Genomic DNA, 23972 nt, shown 5'->3' with positions numbered 1-23972 from the left:
TTCTCTATAGTTTTTTTTTTTTCCTGCTGACTTCTGTCTACAGTTTTATTACTACTCTATTCAAATACAGATAGCAGATAAGTAAGTCCATTGTGTAAAAAGGTAATCAAAAGAATAAAATGTCAGTTCCCTAATCGATAACTAGCTCTCTCGGAGCAATCATTAATCGGACTGGGGGAGCTGAAACCATCCTTAGCATCCACACACACCCACCATTCACTTCTCCCAGGTCAACACTCAAATTCGCCTTCTTCTGCCTATGAATCTAGGAGTGTGTGGGAAAGAGGTTTCTGCCATCAGCCTCTTAATAGGTCCTGCAGAGGTTTACTCTGAGGATATTTAGAATGCAGAGGCACTTACCATCTGTTTTTACTCTGGGACTTTAGTTTAGCATCAATTTCAGGGAAAAAGGAAAAGTTCTCTTCAACATCCTGTTACATCTGGTATGAGAGAACTAAAGGGGCAACCAATTATGCCATTTCTCTCCAAATGCCAAAGATAAAATTAGTTTCCGCATTTGAACCTGAATTTAAACTGAAAAAAAAAAAGTCTTTCATCTATTACTCAATAAAATAGAGTTTCTGAATATTTGGTCTAGGTGATTGTCAGTGGAGAAGGCAGCTCTCCAGGAACCCAGACTGGCTTTGGTGGTGCAGCCAACTGACCATCTCTAACTTCAATGCACTGGAAGGTAGTAAAGGGTCCATGTTCAAATTCCAACTCTCCAATTACCTGGCAAGAAGTATAACCAGACACCACCAAGGTTTCACATGTCCTCAGTTTAACTGTAACTATCTTGATTGCCATCTAAAGACTGACAGACTAACCCCTTGCAATGTGAATAAGACAAATCAGACATTCTTCTTTTTGCTGCCTACTTTGGAGATTCTGGGAGATGTAATGTGGGTTAAGTTCCTTGGGTAGGTAGGTAGCAGTGAGAACTGACACTTACTGAGCATTAAGTACCAGACACTGTTGTAAATGCTTTCATCTGTTTAACTCATTGAAACCTTCTATTACACCTTTACTGTAAGGATGGCTGTTATACCAGCTTTACAAATGAGGCAACTAAAGCACAGAGAGGTTAGTACACTTGTTCAAGGTCATACAGCTTGGAAGTGACAGAGGTGGAAATTGACCCTAGATGTTTGGCAGAGGTAGAAATTGGTCCCAGGCAGCCTGGCTCTAGAGTCTGCATTCATAACCATTACTATTGCTAGGAGAATTTGTGAGTAGTATTCTCTCAAATGGACAACCTGTTTGTATAAGCTTCTCCCCCGCCCACCCCCCCGGCAATTGTCTGCTCTCTGTGTGTTCTTCCGCATCCGCTTACATTCTCGGGGGGCACCGGGAAACTGTGTCTCTTTTTGTTGCATCATCTTGCTGCGTCAGCTCTCCGTGTGTGCAGCACCACTCTTGGGTGGGCTGCACTTTTTTCACATGGGGCAGCTCTCCTTACGGGACGCACACCTTGCATGTGGGGCACCCCTATGCGGGGGCACCCTTGTGTGGAACAGCACTCCTTGCGCACGGCAGCACTGCATATGGGCTAGCTCACCACACGGCTCAGGAGACCCTGGGGATCAAACCCTGGACCCTCCATATGGTAGACGGACACTCTTATCAGTTGAGCGACATCTGCTTCCCTGTCATAAGCTCTTTTTAAAAAATATTCATTCCTCTAAAGTTATGAAAAAATAGATTTGAGCTTTAAAAGATAACTTTTCTTTTTTTTTTTTTAGTGGTGTGAGCCAATCTTTCTACTTCCTACTTTTATTGGCAATCTTTTTTAAAAAAATTTATTTATTTCTCTCCCTTCCCCCTCCCCCCTCCCAGTTGTCTGCTGTGTCCATTCGCTGTGTGTTCTTCTGTGATGGCTTCTATCCTTATCAGCAGCACCAGGAATCTGTTTCTTTTTGTTGCATCAAAAGGTAACTTTCTAAATCTCCTAGCATTTCCTTTGTGAATCTGACTTTTGTTATCATTTTGCTCCCCATTCAAATAGTGATTGAAAACTACAGCATCTATTTTAATCACATTAGAAATTAGTCTAGTGTAACTTTTAGTTTAAGACTTCTGTAGGTGAAGAAAGCAGGATCAAAGCAAAGAGACAGCAAACCACATAAGGTAGCACGTGGCACCCATTTTCACTACTGGTTCCTCAAGAACACAATTGCTCATTTATTCAAAACACTTTCTTGCATACTGTGTTGGCCTTTTTATTAGTAACTTACAATACATAAATTCAACACACTTCTCCTGAAGTTCAGTTTAGCTGGGGACATACATGGAATGAAGTAACCACAAAACCATGTTAAGTATTATAATACTGGTGCCATGTGGGACATGACAGATGGCATGTTCTATTTAACTTGTAGGAGAGGACAGAAAATGCTTCACAAAGCAATGCTTGAGTGATAGTTTGAAGACTAAATAAGAGTTGCCAGGCTGGAAAAAGGGAAATTTTCAGGAGTAAGATTTATCAAGACATGGAGCACATCTGGTTGCTTGAAAGCACAGCACAAGTGAAGAAGGGAGGTGCAGGGAGAGATATATATAGAAATGGAATTCCCAATGTAAAAGACCAAGAGTTTTATATAGAAGAGTAACATTGGATTTGAATTTCATAAACGTCATTCTGAATTTCACTAGAGGTATGGAACCCAATTATGGGCTATTATAATTCTAGGGGAATTATAATTCAGATCCAAAAGAAGGTAGAGGCAGTATGGAGAAAAAAGAAGCAAAAATAGATAATTAAGGATAAACTCTAAACAAAACAAAAAAGGGGGAATGGAGAGCCATAATTAAATTTTCTTCTAGACTATTGCCTCCTTTTCATTTTGACAGGCAATCACTTACAGGGACAGCCCAATTTCTGTCGAGAGGCTACTGCCTATTTTCATGATTGTCATTGACCTCCAATAATTCCTAATCCTACAGTTCCCAGGATCTTAAGAGTGGCCTGCGTGGCCTTTACCATTTGGCAGCAATACACCCTCTGTTGGGGATTGTACCGCGTCCCCACAGAAGGCATGTTCAGGTCCCATCCCCTCGTCCTGTGCGTGACCTCATTTGTAAACAGGTCCTTTAAGGATTAATTAAGGGGTCCCCAAACTGAATGAGGATGGACTTTAATCCAAATTGCCTTGAGTCCTTACAATTAGCAAAGGAAACTACATGGGTGAAGCAGCGATGAGTAGTCAAAAGTTGGAAGTCAACAGAACGGGGAAGCGAAAGAAGACACCACCATGTGCACTGTCATGTGACTGCAAGGCCAAGGGGCCCCAAGATTGCCAGCTAGCTGGAAGACACCCCAGAGGAAGCACGTCTTCTAGCCTCTGAAACTGTAAGCCAGTAAATTCCCGTTAAGCCAGCCCATGGTATGGGATTTGTTTTAGCAGCTAGGGAACTAAAACCCCTTTCTAGCTGCTTCTCCTGTGTTCCTTGGGCCCCATGGCACTTCTTGTCTTTGCCTAAATAGCAAATGTTTCCTCTTGTGAATTATTCCTAGTTGAAAGGTTTCATCTCTTGATTTCTTACTTACAAAAAATAAGATAAATATCTTGCATTCTTTTGGCCTGAAAATAAAGCCATTTAGCCTTATCACCTGTCACACTTTATGTGAAATAACTTGTCACTCCCTACTCCCTATTCTCCTTCCACAGTCCTGGTAGAGGCAGGGTTATTGAAAGGATTAAATTATTTAATACTAAGTTCCTTGCACTTAGTATAAGGGCCCAGAAAAGTTAGTTCTTAAGCACTTACCATAGGCATGTAATTTCACAGCATTTATTGTTTGGCATATGAGTATCTCCCACTTAACTGTGTGCTTTGGGGAAATATGAGCAGTATGTATGGTTCTTTCCACACCCCAATATTCTGCTTAGTATAAGAACATTATTATTATTATTTTTATCTTTATTGCTCTCTTCTCACTATACACTGGCCATTAAAAAATAAGACAAATCAATAATTTAAACAGCTGATGTTACTGTAGATATTTTATCAGTCATATGGTACATCACCTGTAAGACCTTCAGCCTTTCCCAGATATGGTAATTCTTACTTTGAACCTTAAATACAAACTATATCATTCAGTTCTTTGACATATGAGTAGCTTATCTATGGGTCTATTTTAAAATGACAACCTTTTGGTATTTAATAACTAAATCATCAGGGATGGGTACTTTGTACCACTTTGTCCATTTAGCTCTTAAATCAAATGTCTTTGGACTAATGTGCTTATAAACATGAAGAAAATTACAGTATAGAAATGCTTTGTAAGAAATGTCTGTGTTCAGGGAACCGGACTTGGCTCAGTGGTTAGGGCATCCGTCTACCACATGGGAGGTCCATGGTTCAAACCCTGGGCCTCCTTGACACGTGTGGAGCTGGCCCATGAGCAGTGCTGATGCGCTTAACCCCTATGTAGGGGAGCCCCACGTGCAAGGAGTGCCCCCCGTAAGGAGAGCCACCCAGCACGAAAGAAAGTGCAGCCTGCCCAGGAATGGCGCCGCCCACACAGAGAGCTGACTCAGCAAGATGACGCAACAAAAAGAAATCCAGGTTCCCGTGCGCTAACAACAGAAGCGGACAAAAAGAAGAACAAGTAGCAAATGGACACAGAGAACAGACAATTGGGGTGGGGGGCGAGGGAGGGAAGGGGAGAGAAATAAATCTTAAAAAAAAAAGTCTGTTCACTTGAAAAACAAAGTACCAACTCAGCATTTTGTTAACATTCATTTTATAAAATACTTTAAAAGAACGGATTATGGACTTGGTTACATAATAACCAGAACTGAAAAAGAATGGATAAAATATAAATTAATTAAACACAACTATTTTGCCACTTTAAACAAAGTTTTTAAAAGGCATATAAAAAAACAATAAAATAGTAATCCGGAATTAAACCCTTCACTCTATTGCTGTCTTTTTCTAGAAACTTTTCCTAGAAGCACTACAATTCCAGGTCTACAGGCAGTACCTGTATTGCTTTAAACATATGGTAATTTGCTTCCAAATCTGTCAGCTTAGGAGAGAAACTAAAATTTAACCGGGTTAGATAATTCAGTGCAAATTAAAGCTTCAAGTTGAAATGCTAAGAGGAAAAAAAATGTCCAAACTATAGGAAATGCTTCTGGAACTGAAAAGTAAAAAAATTCACATTATCAAGAAATCTTTGCAAGTGTTCTTGGCGTGTGAAATACTGAGTTATATCCTTTAAAATAAGCCCTATACCCAGAACATGTTTTGGGAAGGGGGTTTTAGTGTTGGCCATGATTTAATTATGGTCATTGATTTACAAATTATTACTATCAAGTTTTGAGAAACAGGAAGAATGTCTAAGTTCTTGGATCACAGTGAAACAACATTTAGATAATTTCCAATGATTAATGGGTAGTCACTTTTCTAATGAAAAAAAAAAAGTATTTTGGTTTATTTCCTCAAAAATTTTTTTGAGTTCTGTAATTCTTGTGTAATAGGCATCAATGGATTTATTATGACAGTGTTTTGATAGAATGTTTCCCTCTTTCCATTTCAATCTTTTTAAGTTTTGAATACATTCTTTTTTAATGACAAAAGTAATGGTTGCTACTGAGTACAGGACACAGAGATAATTTGATGGAGGTTAGTAAATTTTCTTTGCAAAACAGACTTTTTCTTCTTCAAATCTCAGGTCTGAATTTATGGTATCTTCCTCAATCTCACCTTCTTAAATTTCCATGGAAATTTTCACATATTGTTTGAATATAGTTTGAATGAAAATGCACCATGTTTTCTAACATTCCTATTTAACATCACTCACTAATCTATAGGGGATGTTATCACAATGAAGTGGCAACTTTTAGCTTTTACATTGTACCTCTGATCAGTAAGACAAGAATAGGCCGAAATGTACAGTGCTATTCCAGCAGGACACCTAAAGCTGAAAAACAAGTGGAAAATGATGACATAACATGGAGTTCATACAGCAATGAAGAATTAGACAATGTGATCTTAAAAAGTGTAAAAAACTGCACTGATATACTTACTTACAGGAAGAACACCTAAGGCAAATTAAAACTTCCCTTCCAGGGATAAAACCAGCTCAGAATCACCTGGAGAAATTCAAATAAGAGCACAAACTATCCAAGGCCTATGACTCCTTAAGTACCAGCTCATATCACGAAAGCCAAACTTTAAAGTAAGAGCACGTGCCACTTTGCAAAGGAATGCATTAATTTCTTCCCCACATAGATTCTGGCAGTCTACGTAAGTCTTACATTTGTTTCCATTGGGTGTGCATTTTTCTCTGAACTTATACTAGATGTTTGGTTTTGTCCTTTTAAGTCCTGAAGAAAGGTCCACTATCTGATGCATCTTTTTATATATCACACTATGCATGGGTTAAGAAAGGAGTGGCAGAAACATGCACAGACCCACAATTAGTCCATATTTAGAAAGCCTTCTGTGGGTTCATTTTAAGCAGTGATGGTTTTGTCTCATTTCGCCACAACTTCTCATTAGGAACAAAAAAAAGCAAATTGCTAGAAAATTCAAATGCTCGTGTTGAAAACTTACAGGCTTATTCCATTAGAGAGACTATGCCATAAAAAACGCAGATAAAGAATAATAAAACATTATATTGGAATTAGCTTGTGACAGTTTATGCTTTGAAAACACAGTGCCTAACAGTACTGAGCACATCGTAGATGCTCAATAAATATTGGGAGATTTATTAAATTAATAACAAAGTTTCTAAAGAACCAGCCACCATTTGGCAAAAATGGCAAGCTATATTAGTTTCTTTCACCTAATTGGATAGAACAATGAATGAGATCTACAAATTATATATGAACTCTAATTTGATTGCAAATAGAAAATTCCTAACAACTTTGCAAAAATCTTTGCTACAGTAGCATTAGCATTTTAACAGTGCATCAAAGATTTAACGTTTCCATCAAAATATGGACTGGCCCCTGAAGCTGTTAAGAACCAAAGGGTAATCATTCAAATAGGAAATGAACTCTACTCCACTCTGGGAAAGGTATGACCATACTTTTATCCGAAGACTATCAAGAATCAGGGAAAAGGCCCTAATTAACTAAGCCCCAAAGTACTGAAGACATAATAACAGGTGTCCTTTTTATATATAACTTCATTACAGCATTTCCTATATGCACGTGCATGTCTCCCACGTATGCAGTAGTTGCATTCTAATATTTCAGATTTTTGCAGAGTCATGACACCCCTGGGATGACAAAGATGGGAATATGGAAAATTAAAGGTCACAAACACACTAAAAAGGGGAAGCCACAACAAACGCTTCATACATTCAGATTTTCTCCATCTCTCAACAAATGGTTTCCATAGAAAAAGACTCAGTAGTGAAGGCCACACCTTTTTTTGCATTAGTTTGATAAGTTGAAAATCAGAACCTTTAAAGCATCCTTGTAAGCAGGAGAAATGAAATTGGACCTCTGGGTGGGGGTTAGGGGGCTGGGTTGAGATCAAAATGAATACGTGATTTAGCTGCTGACGAGGACAGCAGGGAGAAGGTGGGAAATGTTACAGCAGACCTGACCACTCTAACAAAGGGTCTGTCATGAACACAGTACGGATATCAAAAAAACAGAAACAAAAATAAAACTGCAACTTTGACAACTTGTAAACAAGGAAAAGCATTTCACAGATTCAAAGTTCAAGGGAAGTAAACGTCTTTAAATTATTTTTGTCAGTTCAACCCTGATTTAAAAGTATGGCTAGCAAAAATAAGGAAGCCGCAGCCGCCGACATCCTGAGCAAGCAGCTATCTTCCTGGAAGCTGCATCCCTATGCCTCTTCTCAAGATGCCAGATGAGGAGACTCCTTCTCTCCTGAATCCAGACTCACTTCTGCTCTCCTTTCCATACTCCTGGAATATTCATCGATTGCTTTAAATTTTGGTGTAGACACAGTCCTGGCTGCTATAGATTTAGACGTGGGGAGACTGGAGGGGGGAAGGCAAATTCTCGGAGGATGCTACGGGCCACTTCGACATTATTCTGAGCTATTTCTAAGGCTCTCTTCACCTCTTCAAAGGCATAACCCTCTCCCATGAGTTTTGCAATTTTTGCATCGACATTTTCCAATGCTGCCTCAGGCCCATGGGGTTTTCTGTGGTGAATTTCTGGTGCAGTCCTGCGGGGCCGTGGTTTAGGGGGTCTGGCTGGTGCTTGTGAACCATCTGTGTAGATTTTTAAAAGAGAAACATCACTTAAACAGTAAGATAAAAATAAAGACATTATAACATATTATTTCTCATTATTTTAAATGACAATGCTACTTTTTCACTACCTTTTATAAATAACTTCCTTTCCTTTTTACATATTATTACAGGACAGGTAATCATTCCAATTTTGACCATTAGAAAACTGAGGTAGAATGTGTTGGTAATTCTACAGAGAATATAACTATTTTGTTCCCAATTTCACCTTTTTTTTCAAGCTATGTGACGTAAAAGATATACAAAACAAAGAACAAAACACCTGTCTGAAGAAAGGAAGGCTTTCACTTTGTTTGGCAATACAGCTTATTCTCTCTTATGACAATAGCTTTGGCTGATTGCTCCCTAGAGGAACACTCTTAGGTTTCTAATGCAGAGGAAACTATGTTCACAGCTCACAGCATTCATGGCAGAGCATCCCCAACAGGTCTTCCATACTACCCCAAGTCAAAGAACTGCTCTGAGAAAGAGCCTTTGTGGGCTTGTGTAGGCTCTCCTGTTTGTTTTTTCAAGTTAATAATACTTTGAAGTTATGCTAGAGGGAAAAATTAAAAAAAAAAAAAAAAAAGCAGCTGTTTTGACTCTCCTGTTAGTCAATAGGTTGAACAGAAGTAAACTCGGTGCTTCACTCAAACAACTTTAACCAGATCTCAGTGATGCTGAATTCAGTAGGCAGTTCCACTCGAGAAAAAGCAAACCTGACAGAAACATTAAAGAGTGGAGAATAATATATTTAGTTTTCAGGTAAGTCCCCTGATGATAATCATATCTCAAAGTGAAACAAACGACACTGGTGCCTATGAATGGAGAACAATCTTATTAAAAGAAAAGAAAATAAATTACAAGTCACAATTCCATTCGGATCCCTAGGGCAAGGGCTAGCTAACTTGAAAGGTCACTTTCGTAATGGATTTCCATATGTCTATGTTTGGGTCTTTGTTTCAAAATTAAAGACTTAAAAAAGATTAAAATATAAATTGTCAAAATTTAGTCATGAAACATTTATGGGGTTAACACTATATAGACATCAATATTGACAAATGACAAATGACAAATTCAAGGACAAAGTAAAGTAAATGGTGAAGTTAGATTAGAATCCAAATGCCTCTAGACTAGTATTCCCTTTCTGTCCTTCCTCGTCTCTTTTAGATTGACCATAGGAGTGGGTCATTCATTGCACTAGATCTAAGTTTGTTAAGCTGATATTTTCAATAATAAAATTTAAATCATAAAAAAAAATTGATGTACTACTCCATTTCATATTTTTCTTTTACTAAAGATCTGATGCTATTTTTCCATGAGAAAGTAACTTTTGTAACAAGAATAATACTATTTATAATTCTAACAAGATAGAGACAATCACATTAAATATAAGGATGCAAATTTCTGGTTCAATACCAAAGTGGGTAACAGTTTTAATTTTTCCTTTCTTACAGGATAATGTCCACTTTTAAAAGAATATTATAGCTGTAGATATAGCATATTAAAGTATACTTAAATACATCAACACATTTATTTCTGCTTCTTGCTAAAGTTTATTCTGTTCCATGCATCTGTTATTAAATATCCCAATTATCATGGTCTGCTAACTTGCATATTTTCCTGTTTTGAGATTCCATTTATTTTTCTACTGTGTTTTCCATTATGTCATGCAAAGATGGACAATACATTTATAGTTGGATTTTAATCACTTTCAATAAATTAAAATTTTTAGCAACCTTTCATTTACTCTTATCAATTACCACAGAATTCATAAATCTAAATCTTGCCTGTCCTGAGATACTTTTATGTGTGAAAAGCACAGTTCTGGATATTCTACTGGTAACTGTCTAAGAGTGTTCCTTAAATCATTATTTTATTTCTGTCCAAAATACTGAAAGGGCACAGGTACATCAGTAATTTTTTTTTTTAAAGATTCATTTTATTATTTATTTCTCTCCTCTTCCCCTACCCCCCTCATTGTCTGTTCTCTGTATCCATTTGCTGTGTGTTCTTCTGTGTCCGCTTGCATTCTTGGCGGCACCGGGGATCTGTGTCTTTTTGTTGCATCATCTTGCTGTGTCAGCTCTCCGTGTGTGTGGTGCCACTCCTGGGTGGGCTGCACTTTTTACGCATAATGCGGGGCACACTTCTTGTATGTGGCAGTGCCACGTGTGGGCCAGCTCACCACACGGGCCAGGAGGCCCTGGGTTTGAACCCTGGACCTCCCATATGGTAGGCGGATGCTCTATCATTTGAGCCACATCCGCTTTCCCATCAGTAACGTTTTTCAAGAAAATCTATGTATGCCAGGGCAGAGGGAAAGTTACTATGGCTTTCATGGACATATGGAAATAAGTACAAGAAGCAATGAAGTCTTGAGATTTAGAACTTTTAGGTTTAATAAGCATATGTATCTTTGATCTTGGTAGATGACACTGAAAAGACGGCACCCAGCATCAGGAAAAACAAGCAAGAAATCTATTCACTCTGCAAGGCTGTTATGGTGAATGTTAGCAAAATGCAATATAATTTGTAGATAATTAATTTTATTTAGGAGAAACCAATTCTTTGCTTGGAAACTTTAGGAAGTCAAAGTTAGCAGAGAAAACTGCATATACATTCATACATAGAGAGAGAGAGTGTGTGCTTGAGAGAAGAAGTCAAAGACCTTTACCTAGAGTGGTGAATGTCTCTGGTTCTGGAACAGGTATTTTTGGCTTACAAAATATATTTGAAATATACTGATGATAGGGTTACACATGACTTCTTTCCTTTTTTATTTTTTCTATAATTCTATTTTTCTCCAATGTACATGTACTGTTTTCATAATTAGGACAAAAAAGAAGCAAAATAGCCTCGGTGCCCCTGCACAGGCCTGAGCTATGCAAGGATCTATGACTTAGACCAGAGAATGATTTTACCAATAGGAAAAGCATAGAAAATCCATAGTGAGTGACTTGTCTAAGGTCAGGCAAAAATGATCAGAATCCAAGTTTTTAAAAATCTAGTACAATTTTATTATTTTGAATACCCTCCAACTCACTGGCATCACTACTCTTCCTTTATTATACGTATTTGAGTCTATCTTTGAGCAACTTAAGAAACCCAGTTTTAATACAGATATGATTTTTTAAAATTTAATTTTGGCTTGGATACTAATGGAATAACAACCTCAATGTTTTTTACACATTAAAAAAAAAATGAGTTCACAGCTTACTGACAAAAGACAGCACTGGCTAAAATTCTACTATACTGATAATTACTTGCTGTAGGGCCTTGGATAGATCACTAAACTTTTCTTTGTCTTACCGTCTTCTATAAAATGACATTACTAGTACTCACTTCAGAGGGATTGTAAAGAATAAAATTATATCTATATTATACATGTAAATACATGAAATATGTATATGTTAACATATAAAACATAAATATATGTTAAAATCATCCATACATCTATATTTAAAATACTTAGCATGGCATTTATTATGTGCTTTATTATGTACATATGTACACAGTAAGTGATTATTTTATATGATCTAAGACATAACCTCTAAAATTGCTTAATAATTTGGTGGCAAGATTTGGGAAAGACCTCAAGACTCTCATCATTGGTATTATCCATTACAACAGTATCTGAGAGAATTAGAAGAAAATAAGTTAAACTGATGAAGATATAAAAGAAATATCAAACACATCATCATTATGTTTATAATTCTACTAGAAGGTGGATCAATGAATTCTGGAACTAATTTATGCCATAAACATGAATTACAGTCACTGACACAAGAGTTTAATCATAAAAGGTGCAATGTAGCAACCAGTTTTCACTGTTAAAATTAAATTAAAAATTCTTACATATATTGCTGTAGATAATTATGATAGTTAAGGCTCAGGTTATAACATACAATTTTCTGAATCTATCTAAAAATTGGTTATAAAGGAACTACATTAGGCCAGTGAAAGTAGATTTGCAAGAAATAAAATGCCAGGTTCTGAACTTTGAAAAACTGAAGCTGTTATTAAGGAGAAGCATTCTAGGTAGTTGAATTGCAGTAAACTTCTAAGCACTATAATTCCTTTGTTGCAACTCAAAACAAAACCTTAAAAACACATAATTTACCTTAAAACATCTTGCCAATAATAACAGTGCACAACTCCAACCCTTGTGTGATGGGAACCCTTGATTTCTAATTGACATCTTATTGAGATAACTCTAGAATATTTGTTCCTAATGTGAAATGCATTCAACATTCCTTCAGTTTTCCTTTAAGCTGGTAAAGGAAAGTAATACTGCAATGAAATCCTTTTCTAATAAGATCTCCTTTTTCAAGTCTGTGTATTTGGCAATAATATCGTCTATTGTCACAAAAACATTTAATACAGGTCATGTACTAAAATTCCAATAATGTTTTCAAGTGTTGCCATGGACTGCATTATAAACATTAAGAATATGAAAAATCTTCTTAAGAGCTAGTCCATAAGCTTCATTGGCGTATGCCTTTTAGATTCCCTGGGATTTTTAAGAACAGTATTTGCAATGTAACATATATCTTGTAATATTATAGCAAGAGAAAGGCAAATTGGAAAATGTATTAAAACTCACACAAAGGTAGTATAGACTTGGAACCAATGTAAATACACCCACGTGAAGAAATAAGCAGATTTGAGTCAAAATGTTTATCCTATATACAGGTATATGTGAATTTACAACAGGTTGGTAAAATCTTAAGTCATTTCCAATTTAGTAATTGTTATAAAATATTCATCTCATTAAATATTAATTATCACATTTAAACAACCTAAGAAAATAATATTCCCTTTGGTAGGAATAAGATTTGGAAGGCTCTTCATATATGAAGACATACATGTGTGTTCACACATCCTCTTTAGCTAACAGGCTAAGGAAGAAATGGTATTTTTGAATTCTTCAGAAAGGTTCTTTCCCAGAAAGCTTAAACAAAAATAAATCACTATCAATGTTTTAGATTGCCATAAAAGACAAGGGAAATTGAATTTATAAGAAACAGAAAGCCTATCAGAATCTTCATTTAGTCACCTTAAAAAAGGTCTTAGTAAAGGCACTTTTGTTACTGCAAAATAGGGGCTATTAGAATCCTAAAACCACATAAGCATCCATTCTCAAGGTTTTGATAGAAAGACCTAATCCAGAAGGCAAGCCTAGTTACTCCTCGGGTGGGAAATTAACTATCAGACACCCTGGTAGCCCCGTGAGCTGCATGTGAAAAAAACATCCTGTTGGAAATAAAGTATTTCATTTTCTCTGGGTTGACTGTATTTTTTACAGAGAGATTTGGGAGCAGGGAGCTATATTTGATGTTACTGCCAGTCGAAGCTTTCACAGTGATAATCAGGGTGATTTTATCAAGCAAGTAAAAGCTGGTACATGCCTATTTGGGGATATTTCAACAAGGTTTGTGACTCAAAAGTTTTTTCTTAAAACTTCTACTGTGATAACTGGAATTCATACCACTTGCAATCATATGGATGAATAATGTTCCTCTGGGTTCTAAAACACCCACATTTTACTGAGCAAGATGTAAAGAAGCTGTGAAAAATAGAATGTATTGGCCACAACAAACCCCATAACTTGCATATACGTGTCTTTTAATCCAGAGTTGGTGCTATTGAATATATTATTTTAAATTATTCATAGTACTTTCTTAAAGTTGTATCTTAACTTTATTTCCCTTAACGAACTTTCTTCCTTCTATTATATAGAGGCTGCCATATATTGTCTTTCCTTCTTGACTTTCAGAGTTTTAATTCCAATCTACCCTTTCAACTGGAACTGCAAGGTTTCAATGGCTACCATAGAGAAACCTGAAAATTTTAATGATGAGAAGGAAACTACTGAGAAAACGTATCAAAATTTAAAAAGGTAATTAAATTTTCTGTTTTCCTGAGTTATATCCAAGAATGAAAACCTATAAAACTTTAGAGGATTTTGCTTCTCCCATGCTTGCTCTGAGTATATAAGAACTACCATGTAATTCTCAAAACAGTCTCTTAATTATCCTGATTCAGAAGTCACAGAATGTATGGCTATCACTGTTAACAAGTCTGTGACTGATGTTTGAGTTAAAAAAGAAACACAATGATCTTGAAATAAGACAGAGCTACATGAGAAAAACTGATGTTTACAATTATGAGACAAAATACTGCTCATATTGCTAAAAAAAGGTGTGTTCATTTAAGATGCATATCATCCTATCTTCCTCCCTTCCTTTCTTCTCCCTCCTTGCATACTTTACTTCTTTCTTTCCTTCTACTCACCCACCTATCCAAGAAACGTATGCTTGGCACTAGTTCTGACAACTTGAGGATTCAACAATGAACCAAGCAATATCCTTGTCTTCAAAGATTAATACTCTACAGTACACAAAAGAATCAATAATGGAATTTCAGACAGTGACAGGTGCTGAACAAGGGATAGAAAGTGACTGCAGAAAGCGGGAGGAGTTCCTTTAGATATTGTGGTCAGGGAAAGCATCCTTGATGAAGTAAAGAAACAATTCATTGTTACTGGTTATGAATGTGTGTTGTATTTAGTAAAATGGTACATTCTTTGACTTGATGGTTGGCATTGGGACACTGCACTGTAGCTCTAAATCAGCTATTAAAATGAACAGTTTGGTGCTTATATTAATTCTAAATTTCTTCCCTTAATGGAGAAACAAAGAGAACATACCCTTTCAGTGTACAAAGGGACTTCCCTCATTTACCTTATTTGATCAGGAAAAATAAGTTTGAGATTGAATAAATTTTGCATCAATTTATTGTACTGACTGATCAAAGAAATCAGCCTGATTTTTTTTCTTTTCCATGAAGCAGTTTTGAGGGCATTCCTCTCATAATACAAACTTTATAAGCAAAATGCAAGGCAATAAAAATATTGGGTAGGCTAGCAGTGCTCATTTAATTACATAATGAATAAAAAGGTGCTCTAAAAAGCAAAAGGCACTACCAAAAGAAAGGATTTTATTATTACTATTGCTAACTCACCTGAAGATGAAGGAAGCTGATCATAGTCCTGTGATGTTCTGTTGGATTTGACATTTTCACCTGGTAATCTCCTAGCAGGAGGCAAAGGAACTTGGCCACTTGCTGGATCAAAAAAAGGATCTTAAAAATGAAGACAATTTTCCAATTATAAGGATGATCTCTGTCAAATGGCTGAAGAAAAATCTTTAGAAATTTTCTATAAAGGTTACTGGTTTTGAAAATAAACTAGAAAACTAAATTCATGGACTACACCATTATTTAATCTGTCTGCATATTTTCTAATTTATTCAACTCTTGTACAGAATATACTTTTCCATTTATTTCTAGATTATATTGACTAGTGATTTTATATTTATATTTTTCTCCTCTCTTATATGATTGTAAGATCTTTGATGATTAAGCCTACTTATAAATTTTATTTTCTGTCCCTATCTTTCCTGTATGATGAATGAAACTGTCTAAAGCATAATGGGAAAAAAATTGAGTTTCAGATTTTGCCACTAACTATAAGAGTGTTAGCAAATCACAATTATTCTAAGCATTAGATGATGTCATCTGTAAAATGGAACTGACATTCAGGATTTGTGAGAATGAAATGAATTAATGTATATGAAATCTTTTGCACATATAAGATGCTTTTATGAATAGAACTATATTGGACATCTTATGCTAAAAATCATTATTGTTAGTTGGCTCATTGAACAGTAAATTCAACTATTAAGAATTATGCTATTGTTAACATTAAAATGTTAATATACAACAAAAAGTGATTTTTGACTACCTTGGCAGTCAGGGAGGGCCACCTAAATAGTGAAAAATATGAATTGCAGCCAAATTAAAAGTTATTTTATTACCTCTAATTATACGTATTAATTAGAATTAAAAAGAGAAAAGAGAGATTGTCAGTATTGCTATATTAAATTGTAAAGACCATAAATTTAACTGGATTATATCAGTAGTATGTATGTTTAAATTTCTAGAATTAATTCCTTTTATGAGTAGATGAACATTACTTCTGCAATCTGTTGTTCACTGATAATTTATTTAGTCACAACTTTCACCTCAGCCTCCTGTTTTACTCTCTCAAATTATATCCTTTTATATGCCTGCTGGTATTGCCAAAGGTACTGTAAGTTCTCTTCCGGGCAGGTACCTCATCTTATTCATCATGTTTGAAACTATATATCCTAAGACAAACAAAGCACCTAGCACACTGCTTGAAAAAACAGCCTATACTTAATAAATATTTACTTTTTATTACCAAAAGTAAACTTAAAGTCAGCCAAATCCATATATTTCATAAAATGCAAATCAGTGAATTTGAATCACTAACATAAAGCTAAAATTATAAATATTAAAGTAGATTTAATTATGTTTCAATGTTTTACCTTCTATTTGAGTTTGATATTAAGAATATATAAGCATTTGATTATTTAAGAAGAAATAGCACACTTAAAAATGTCTACTACACTCTAATTTTTGACTAAGAATTGAAGTCACTATTTTTTTCCCTTTTTGGGGTACAATAATTTTCACCACCATTGCTGCGAAATTTTTATAATAACTAAGCAAGACAACTTAGCTTATTTCCATGAAATGCAAGATTTAAATAGGTCTTAGATTTTATGTTTTCAGTATCTGAAGAGTCACTGGCTTAGGTTCATTAATTTTACTGAAACATTTTAGGAGGAAGAACTCAAAGGGAAGAAGAAAAGGAATGAAAATTCCTGTTACAAATGTTAACCACTTGGTTTGGAAGAGGAACCAAAAGAACCATGTGATTTCTATATACATTTGGAAATTTTCCAAAGATTTAGATTTGAATGTTCAATAAATAATTACATTCAGTTCTTCTGTATCCTAAAATGTTCCTGATATAATATTAGATCAGATGAAAAATTGGCTTTTAAAATGCATACTTCTAAAAAATTTTCCCGAGGAGTAATTTATGTTTATTAGATAAACATACTATTTTAAACCATTTCTTTATTTAAGACTAAAAATTAAATTCTGAATACATTTCAGAGCCATAGACTACAAAACTATACTGCTCCATTAAAGTATTAGTAAATTTTTTTATCCCACATTTACGATTAAAATATAGAAATTGACAAAGTCACAATGAATATACTATTTATATGGTAATAAATGTTGGAGAAATTAATGAACAAAATTAATGAACAGTGGCATATTCCCCCTAAGGCTGTTCAGAAAATGTTGAGATTTATCCAATATCTCCAAAGTTTTAAAATACATCAATGTAGAATCTAACTGCTGTAAACGATTTTAAGACTTATTTCTATGAAAACAAGTTCCTACCTCTTTGCTGATCCCACTTTTTAACTCCCCTTTATTAAGTCCCAAAATGTAGTGATCTGGCCATTGATTAACATCCTCCAAAGTTAGAGAACTTATGACCTTTCTGAGATAGTCTATTCTATTTCTGAACAATTCTTAATACTTTAGGAAGCTTTTTGATTACAAGGAATGAAATTCTCCTTCTTAACACTTCCTCTCATTGGTCTTCTACCTCCTGGAGAAAAACATGTACCAAAATCTAATCTTCCTGTCACAATCTATAATGGAAGACAACTCTAATGTATATCCAAGGTCTTCTCAGGGTTAAATATCCTAAATTCCTTTAATCCACTGTGATTTTAGCTGGAGTAGCTTGAATTCCTTTATTGCCTTAGTTGCACTCTGAGATTAACCTAGCTCAGTTCCCAAACCTGAGTGTGCATCAGAATCACCCAGAGGGGGAAACGGACTTTGGCCCAGTGGTTAGGGCGTCCGTCTACCATATGGGAGGTCCGCGGTTCAAACCCCGGGCCTCCTTGACCCGTGTGGAGCTGGCCATGCGCAGTGCTGATGCGCGCAAGGAGTGCCGCACCACGCAAGGGTGTCCCCTGCGTAGGGGAGCCCCATGCGCAAGGAGTGCACCGGTGAGGAGAGCCGCCCAGCATGAAAAGAAAGAGCAGCCTGCCCAGGAATGGCGCCGCCCACACTTCCCGCACCGCTGACGACAACAGAAGCGGACAAAGAAACAAGACGCAGCAAATAGACACCAAGAACAGACAACTGGGGGAGGGGGGGAAATTAAATAAATAAATAAATCTTAAAAAAAAAAAAAAAAAGAATCACCCAGAGGGCTTGTTAAAACATACATCACCAGGTCCCACTTCTAAAGTTTTTGAGTTAGTTAAGTCCTGGGTGGGTTCTCAGAATCCTTACTTATAACAAATTGCCAGGTAATGCTGATACTGCTGATCTGGAAACGACAATTAGAGAAACACTGCTGGGCCCATCCATCTTTCAAGACCTGAACAGACTGGTTCCCATATGGGCTGGCCACTGTGCGGGACCTCATCTCCCTCCTTCTCTCATTAAAATTCTGAGTGCCAACCCCAAATGGCATGCATCCACCTGTAGTCACATCCTGAGTTTTTCAGAAAGTTGTAGTTGTCAAAACTCTATAAATCCTTTTCAGTAACTGTTGTTAATGACCCAACTTTATCCCATATTTTATTCATGCAATTGCATTTCTAGATCCAAGTGGAAAACTCATTTATCTATAATAAAGTAAATTTCACTAGCTGAATTGTGACTTGACAATTTCATAAGGACTTCATTAAACAGAGAGAAGCAAAGAAGAGATTCCAGGTTAGAGAAAGAGTAAAAGAAAGGTGGACTCAGGGCTGCCAAATAAATTGTGCAGTTTGTGCACAATACAAAGGCACTTGTTATGGGTCTGAGTGGGGCTTAAATGCAGCCTTTGCTTTGTGCCCCGAGCCACTGGCTCTGATGGAAGGGATGCCTATTTCAACCTACCAGCCCAAAGAAGTATCTCTTTGTAATTTGAACAAAAGCATCTATATGCTAGCAGCAGCCTTAGTTGGGGAGATAGGAAGTTGTTTTGAGGACTCTTTGGATTTTGTTAAAATAAGCCCAGCCTGTCTAGAATAAACAGCTCATGTACAACACTGGGTTTTAACTTCAACTTTTTAGCGGCATTATAGTTTTGCCAAAAGAAATCTTGTATGGAAGCTTAAAATATAAAATGGATGAAAAGCACCACCCAGAGCTCAGTCCCTGCTTGGATTCCCCCCTTGACCCTACAAGAGTCCTGAGGCTCCTTTCAGAAACACAGGACCCTGCAGTTTAAAAACTGCTGCAGTAGAGAACTTGTTGGGCTCTAATGCTGGAAAGGTAGCTCTGACTCATTTGTGCAGGGCACCACATGAGAGGATAAAGACATAGGTTTGATTAGTATTAATACATTTTCAGGACAAAGCCCCTAAAACAGTCACTGTTGGCTCTAATTAGGACAAATTGTTTCCTCAAGGAAAAAAATCTCAGTAATGACAAAAAAGACTTATTACAATGGATAACATATTTCACAGATTGGACAACAGTAAAAATTATATCAGCGAAATGTGTGTTTAAATTTAGAAATTGCCTGTTTATTGTTTATGGTTCTGAAACTACTGAGTTAAACTTAAGCAATTTCAGAGTATTCTTTCATGATGTTCAACTATTAGAGCGAAGAACTGCTGTGTGAAGTTTCTATTATACTTCTTTAGGTAGTAAATTGTTTATTACTTTCTAAAATGACAATCAAATGCTGAGCCAAAAGAAACCTTTATGTTCTGATATTATTATATAATAAATTTAGGGTTTTTTAGAGGTGAACTAATATATTTGGCCCTAAACTGAATAAAAATAATTGTCACAATGGATCTCATAAAAAGGACCTGGCATCAGACTAGAAATCAGTCATGCTAATGATATGAAAGACTGAAGAGGGAAAAAACACAAGCTTTTCATTTTTCCTTAGAAGTGCTTATTACCAAGGATTGTCAACCCTGTTGAGAATGGAATTAGAATACTTGTACGTACAAAAGAGGATCAAGAGAGAGCCAGTAGGTTTAAAATGATACCTCTCTGGCCCATGTAAGCTTCACATTCGAGATTAAGGCTAACTGCTCCTGAGCTCATGCCAGCCAAATAAAAGCAAAACAAGTCTACCTGCAATGAATTAAAAAGGTTTTCACATCTCTCACTTAAATAATAAAAAGGGGTATTTTCATTCTGAAATAATAAAATTTTTTTTAGCAATTAATCTTGAGAGAATTTATATGAAGGTTTTTTACATAAAGAACTAAAACAGTTTACAATCAATGTTCTTGATAAAAACTGTATATTTGTATAAAAAGTTCTCTTCAAACTATTAAAATATTAGACTTTATTTTAAAGACATCATTATGTCAAGCTTTTATCTAATGGCATGTATATGACATCTATAAAAGTTAATGGGTATGCTGCAGGAATCTGGCCAGAAACGGTCCAGAACTGAGCCCCAGGATAATTCAAGGAAATTATTTTTTTTAAATCATGTTAATTAAAATGCATGTATAAAACAATGATTTGAATAAGTACAAGTGGTAAAAAGTAGCAAAATGTCTTCAATGTTTTTAGGTGGCTATATAAATAAGAGAAAATTCATATGCCCCAGAGGGTGACATGGTAGACACTTGAGCAATATTTATTGCTTAAAAACTATGCTGAAATTATTTATTGGAAAAATAAAAACTTTTAGAAACTGAAACTACATAGTCTAAGTTGTATACATAAATATACAGACATATACACATACACATATAATTTGCTTATACACAAATCTCGAACTTCTAAATTTTCAAACCAAGTTTTAAAAAAATGAAAAAAAAGAACAACAAACAACTGAAGTAAAGATTTAAGATTCCCAGATTTTCACTGAGGCATATAAGTAGCTAAAGGACAAGCTAAGTGGTTTCTAAAGGCTTGTTAGGATTTATTTCATACAGAAATATAATGAAAATGGTTAGAAAGAAAATCTTAATATTTAACCAAGCAAACTAGGAAGGAAACATTTCAGAGGAAACATTTCATTGCCACTAACAGGACAGATGGGAACAGTTTCTATCAGCAGATTCAACATAACTGAATTTCCTGTTATTCCTGGTAATTCTGACTAATGGCATGGAAAGTTTATTAAGTCTCTTTATTTCATTAATTTTTACTCCTCACTTCAGAAATTACAAAAAAAAAAAGCTTTGTATTAATTTTCCCCTGAAGACCAATAATTTATGAATGGATATATTAAGGCATGAAAATAAAAATAGTTACAAAAACAATAAAATGCAGATAGTTCAGAAAAATTTCTCTTCATGTTTTAACGATGTAAATTGACAAAATCTTGTTTTTGAACAAAATTATGACCGTAAGCCATACCCAGTAATGACTTAAAAATCTTGATTAGAAAAAAATATGTTGTATTAGGAATTGAGAGACCATCTAAATTTTGTCTCTGTCACTATTAGGCCAATCACTTAGCCTTCAGGTTCTCCAGGATGTCTTTTGTTACATAAGGGTGTCAGGAGAATTGGATTATCTCTACAGCACCAACTGTAAACTCTATGACTTACTGCTTTCGCCTTATCTTTGTAATCCTTTTGGCATTAAACTAACCAATTCACCCAATGCCCATCCTATCACCCCACCCCCACATCACCCTACCTTCAAGGAAATTTTTTGTTATGGAGCTAGAAGCTAACGAATTACTAATGTTCATTTGATAAGCAGGAACTTAAAAGATGATTTTGCTTCAAATGAAAAATTGTCTTGGCCTCTCCCTCCTACCTGAAGGAAGAAGGAAAAGGTCTTGTCCTGAGGATGGTCGGCTGCTGGAGCCAGGAGGTTTTGAATGTTCGACGAGACTATGCCTTGCAGGAGGTGGGGGAGGTGGGAGGGATGGGGGAGGCGCATCAAAAGCATCTTCACCTGCGTTTAAAGAAATGTCAATTAAGAATTCATTAATCAAAACACAGTTTTAAGCAAAAGGGATGACTGATTTTTGTCTTGCTACTTCAAAAGAACATCACTTGCAAGATTTATCCAGCAGTTCACTAACTTTGATAATGGCATCTAACTATTTTGTGGGAATGTCTGGAGAGATACACACAGCCTAACTTTTTCTATCTCCCAGGCATTTCTATTAAAAAGCAGTTTAACAGGTTATGAATCAGTTTATGGCTCACTTATAGTCTTTATAATAATTAAGACACCGGAATATTGAACCAAAATTTACTATAGGTCAACCATCAAAATAAAATTCTCCATGTAACAAAAAGAGTTCACAGCCTCAAACTAGAAAATCATTACGCACACACATGATTTCACAGAATAGTTTAGATCACCCTTTAAAGTTTATTCCACTGGACATTTAATTTTCCATATATTTTATTTAGTGTCATAAATAAAATGTAGACAGAGCCGAGGAATGTGATACTTAACTCATATCTCTTACTTTAACTCATATCTCTAAAGAGGACAGTTAAATATAGAACTCCCTTTTGTGATGTCAAAAGCTAGTTTCTTATATTTGCATATTTCCCAGTTTTGGGTAACTATGGAATTTTATAGCATGCTTTTACATGTACTTGCCTTTTTTTTGCTGCAGCTTACTATTCTACTCATATTTTCCCTTACCTTGATTTCTTTATATTCTTATTTAAAAAAAAAAAACAGTAATTACAGTATATTTTGTAAGCTGCCTCAAATATGTTTTCAAGGAGCAAGGGTATAAATAAACACCTACAGAGTCCAATAACAAAAATTCACAGGTATTTAAGTTTTAATGACAAATATAAAGATATAGTTCAAAAAGTAGCTTTACCATTTGGCAAACTTGCCTTGCCAAAATACTCAAAATATTTTCTGTAATGATCATGAATATTTTTCTAATTTAAAATATTTCAAGATACAGAAGAGAGACTCTGCTGTCATTCCAACCATCTATAACCTGTAATATAATCATATTCAGTTAAAACCTTTTTCAACCCCTAAATGTCAGGCACCATGCTAGAGGCACACAGGAGATACTGAAAACAAAATCACAAGGCTTTAAACTAAAGGAGCTTAAATTCCTGGAATGGAGCTGAGGAAATTCACATGTAGGTATGACTCAAAGATAAGTGTTTGCTCCTGTTGGAAAAGGGAAGAGAAATGTAGAGAGTAGCATTCAGCAAGGTTTTGAAAAGAAAGTCATGGCATATGGGAGACTCAAAAACATTTATTCATCAAATGCAAGGATGGGGTCTTCTAGGTAGAATGAATAGTATGAACAAAGAAGATGTATACATAGAGGAAGTTGTAGCTGAAATGCTAAATTGGAATATCAATCAGTGTTGTCCAACACAATAGGCAAGGATGGTTATTTAAATTTAAATGAACTAAAATTAAAAATTTAGTTCCATAGTCATACTAGTCACATTTCAGTGCTTAACAGCCATGTGTGTCTATACAGATTCTTTACAAGCTCCTATGGGCAGTGCTGATTTATATCATGAAGACTTGGGTACCAGTGAACAGGATGAAGTGATAGGAAGAAAAAGACTGTAGGTAGGTAAGGAAGGAAGGTAGCAGGCACTTGAAATTAAGTAAGAAGTAGCAAAGCACTGAACTATAGAGAGAACAGGAACAAAAGACATTGAAAGGAATATCTGAAAATACTTAGCAAAGGTATTTGTGGAAAAAATAGAAAGGTTCATTTAATATTTCTGATGGGCTAGTAACCAATCCTGATAAGCTATCTGATGCTATGGGGACTTTTCATTTGTGATGCTTTAAGATATAGATGTTCTAATGTCTCCTTACAAAAATAGGGTGAGAAGCTTCCTAT

The 23972-nt window shown here is 35.5% G+C and overlaps 1 protein-coding gene across 10 annotated transcripts in view; it reads right to left on the bottom strand.

Annotated features, from left to right (window-relative positions):
* Positions 1 to 4730: 4730 nt before the first annotated feature.
* Positions 4731 to 23972, bottom strand: part of CBLB (Cbl proto-oncogene B) — a 189005-nt gene continuing 169763 nt past the window's right edge. For all 10 annotated transcript variants that reach the window (XM_004460195.5, XM_004460196.4, XM_023589318.2 and 7 more), the window contains 3 exons: positions 21932 to 22072; positions 15254 to 15373; positions 4731 to 8209 (listed from right to left, as the gene is read on the bottom strand). In XM_004460195.5, coding sequence (XP_004460252.1) covers positions 7950 to 8209; positions 15254 to 15373; positions 21932 to 22072 — 521 coding nt within the window. In that variant the 3' untranslated portion in view covers positions 4731 to 7949. The remainder of the gene's footprint in view (positions 8210 to 15253; positions 15374 to 21931; positions 22073 to 23972) is intronic.

Source organism: Dasypus novemcinctus, chromosome 4 (assembly GCF_030445035.2).
Source record: "Dasypus novemcinctus isolate mDasNov1 chromosome 4, mDasNov1.1.hap2, whole genome shotgun sequence".
Lineage (NCBI taxonomy): Eukaryota > Metazoa > Chordata > Mammalia > Cingulata > Dasypodidae > Dasypus > Dasypus novemcinctus.
Note: the sequence above shows the minus strand (reverse complement) of the source record. Positions and strands in the feature narration are given on the sequence as shown.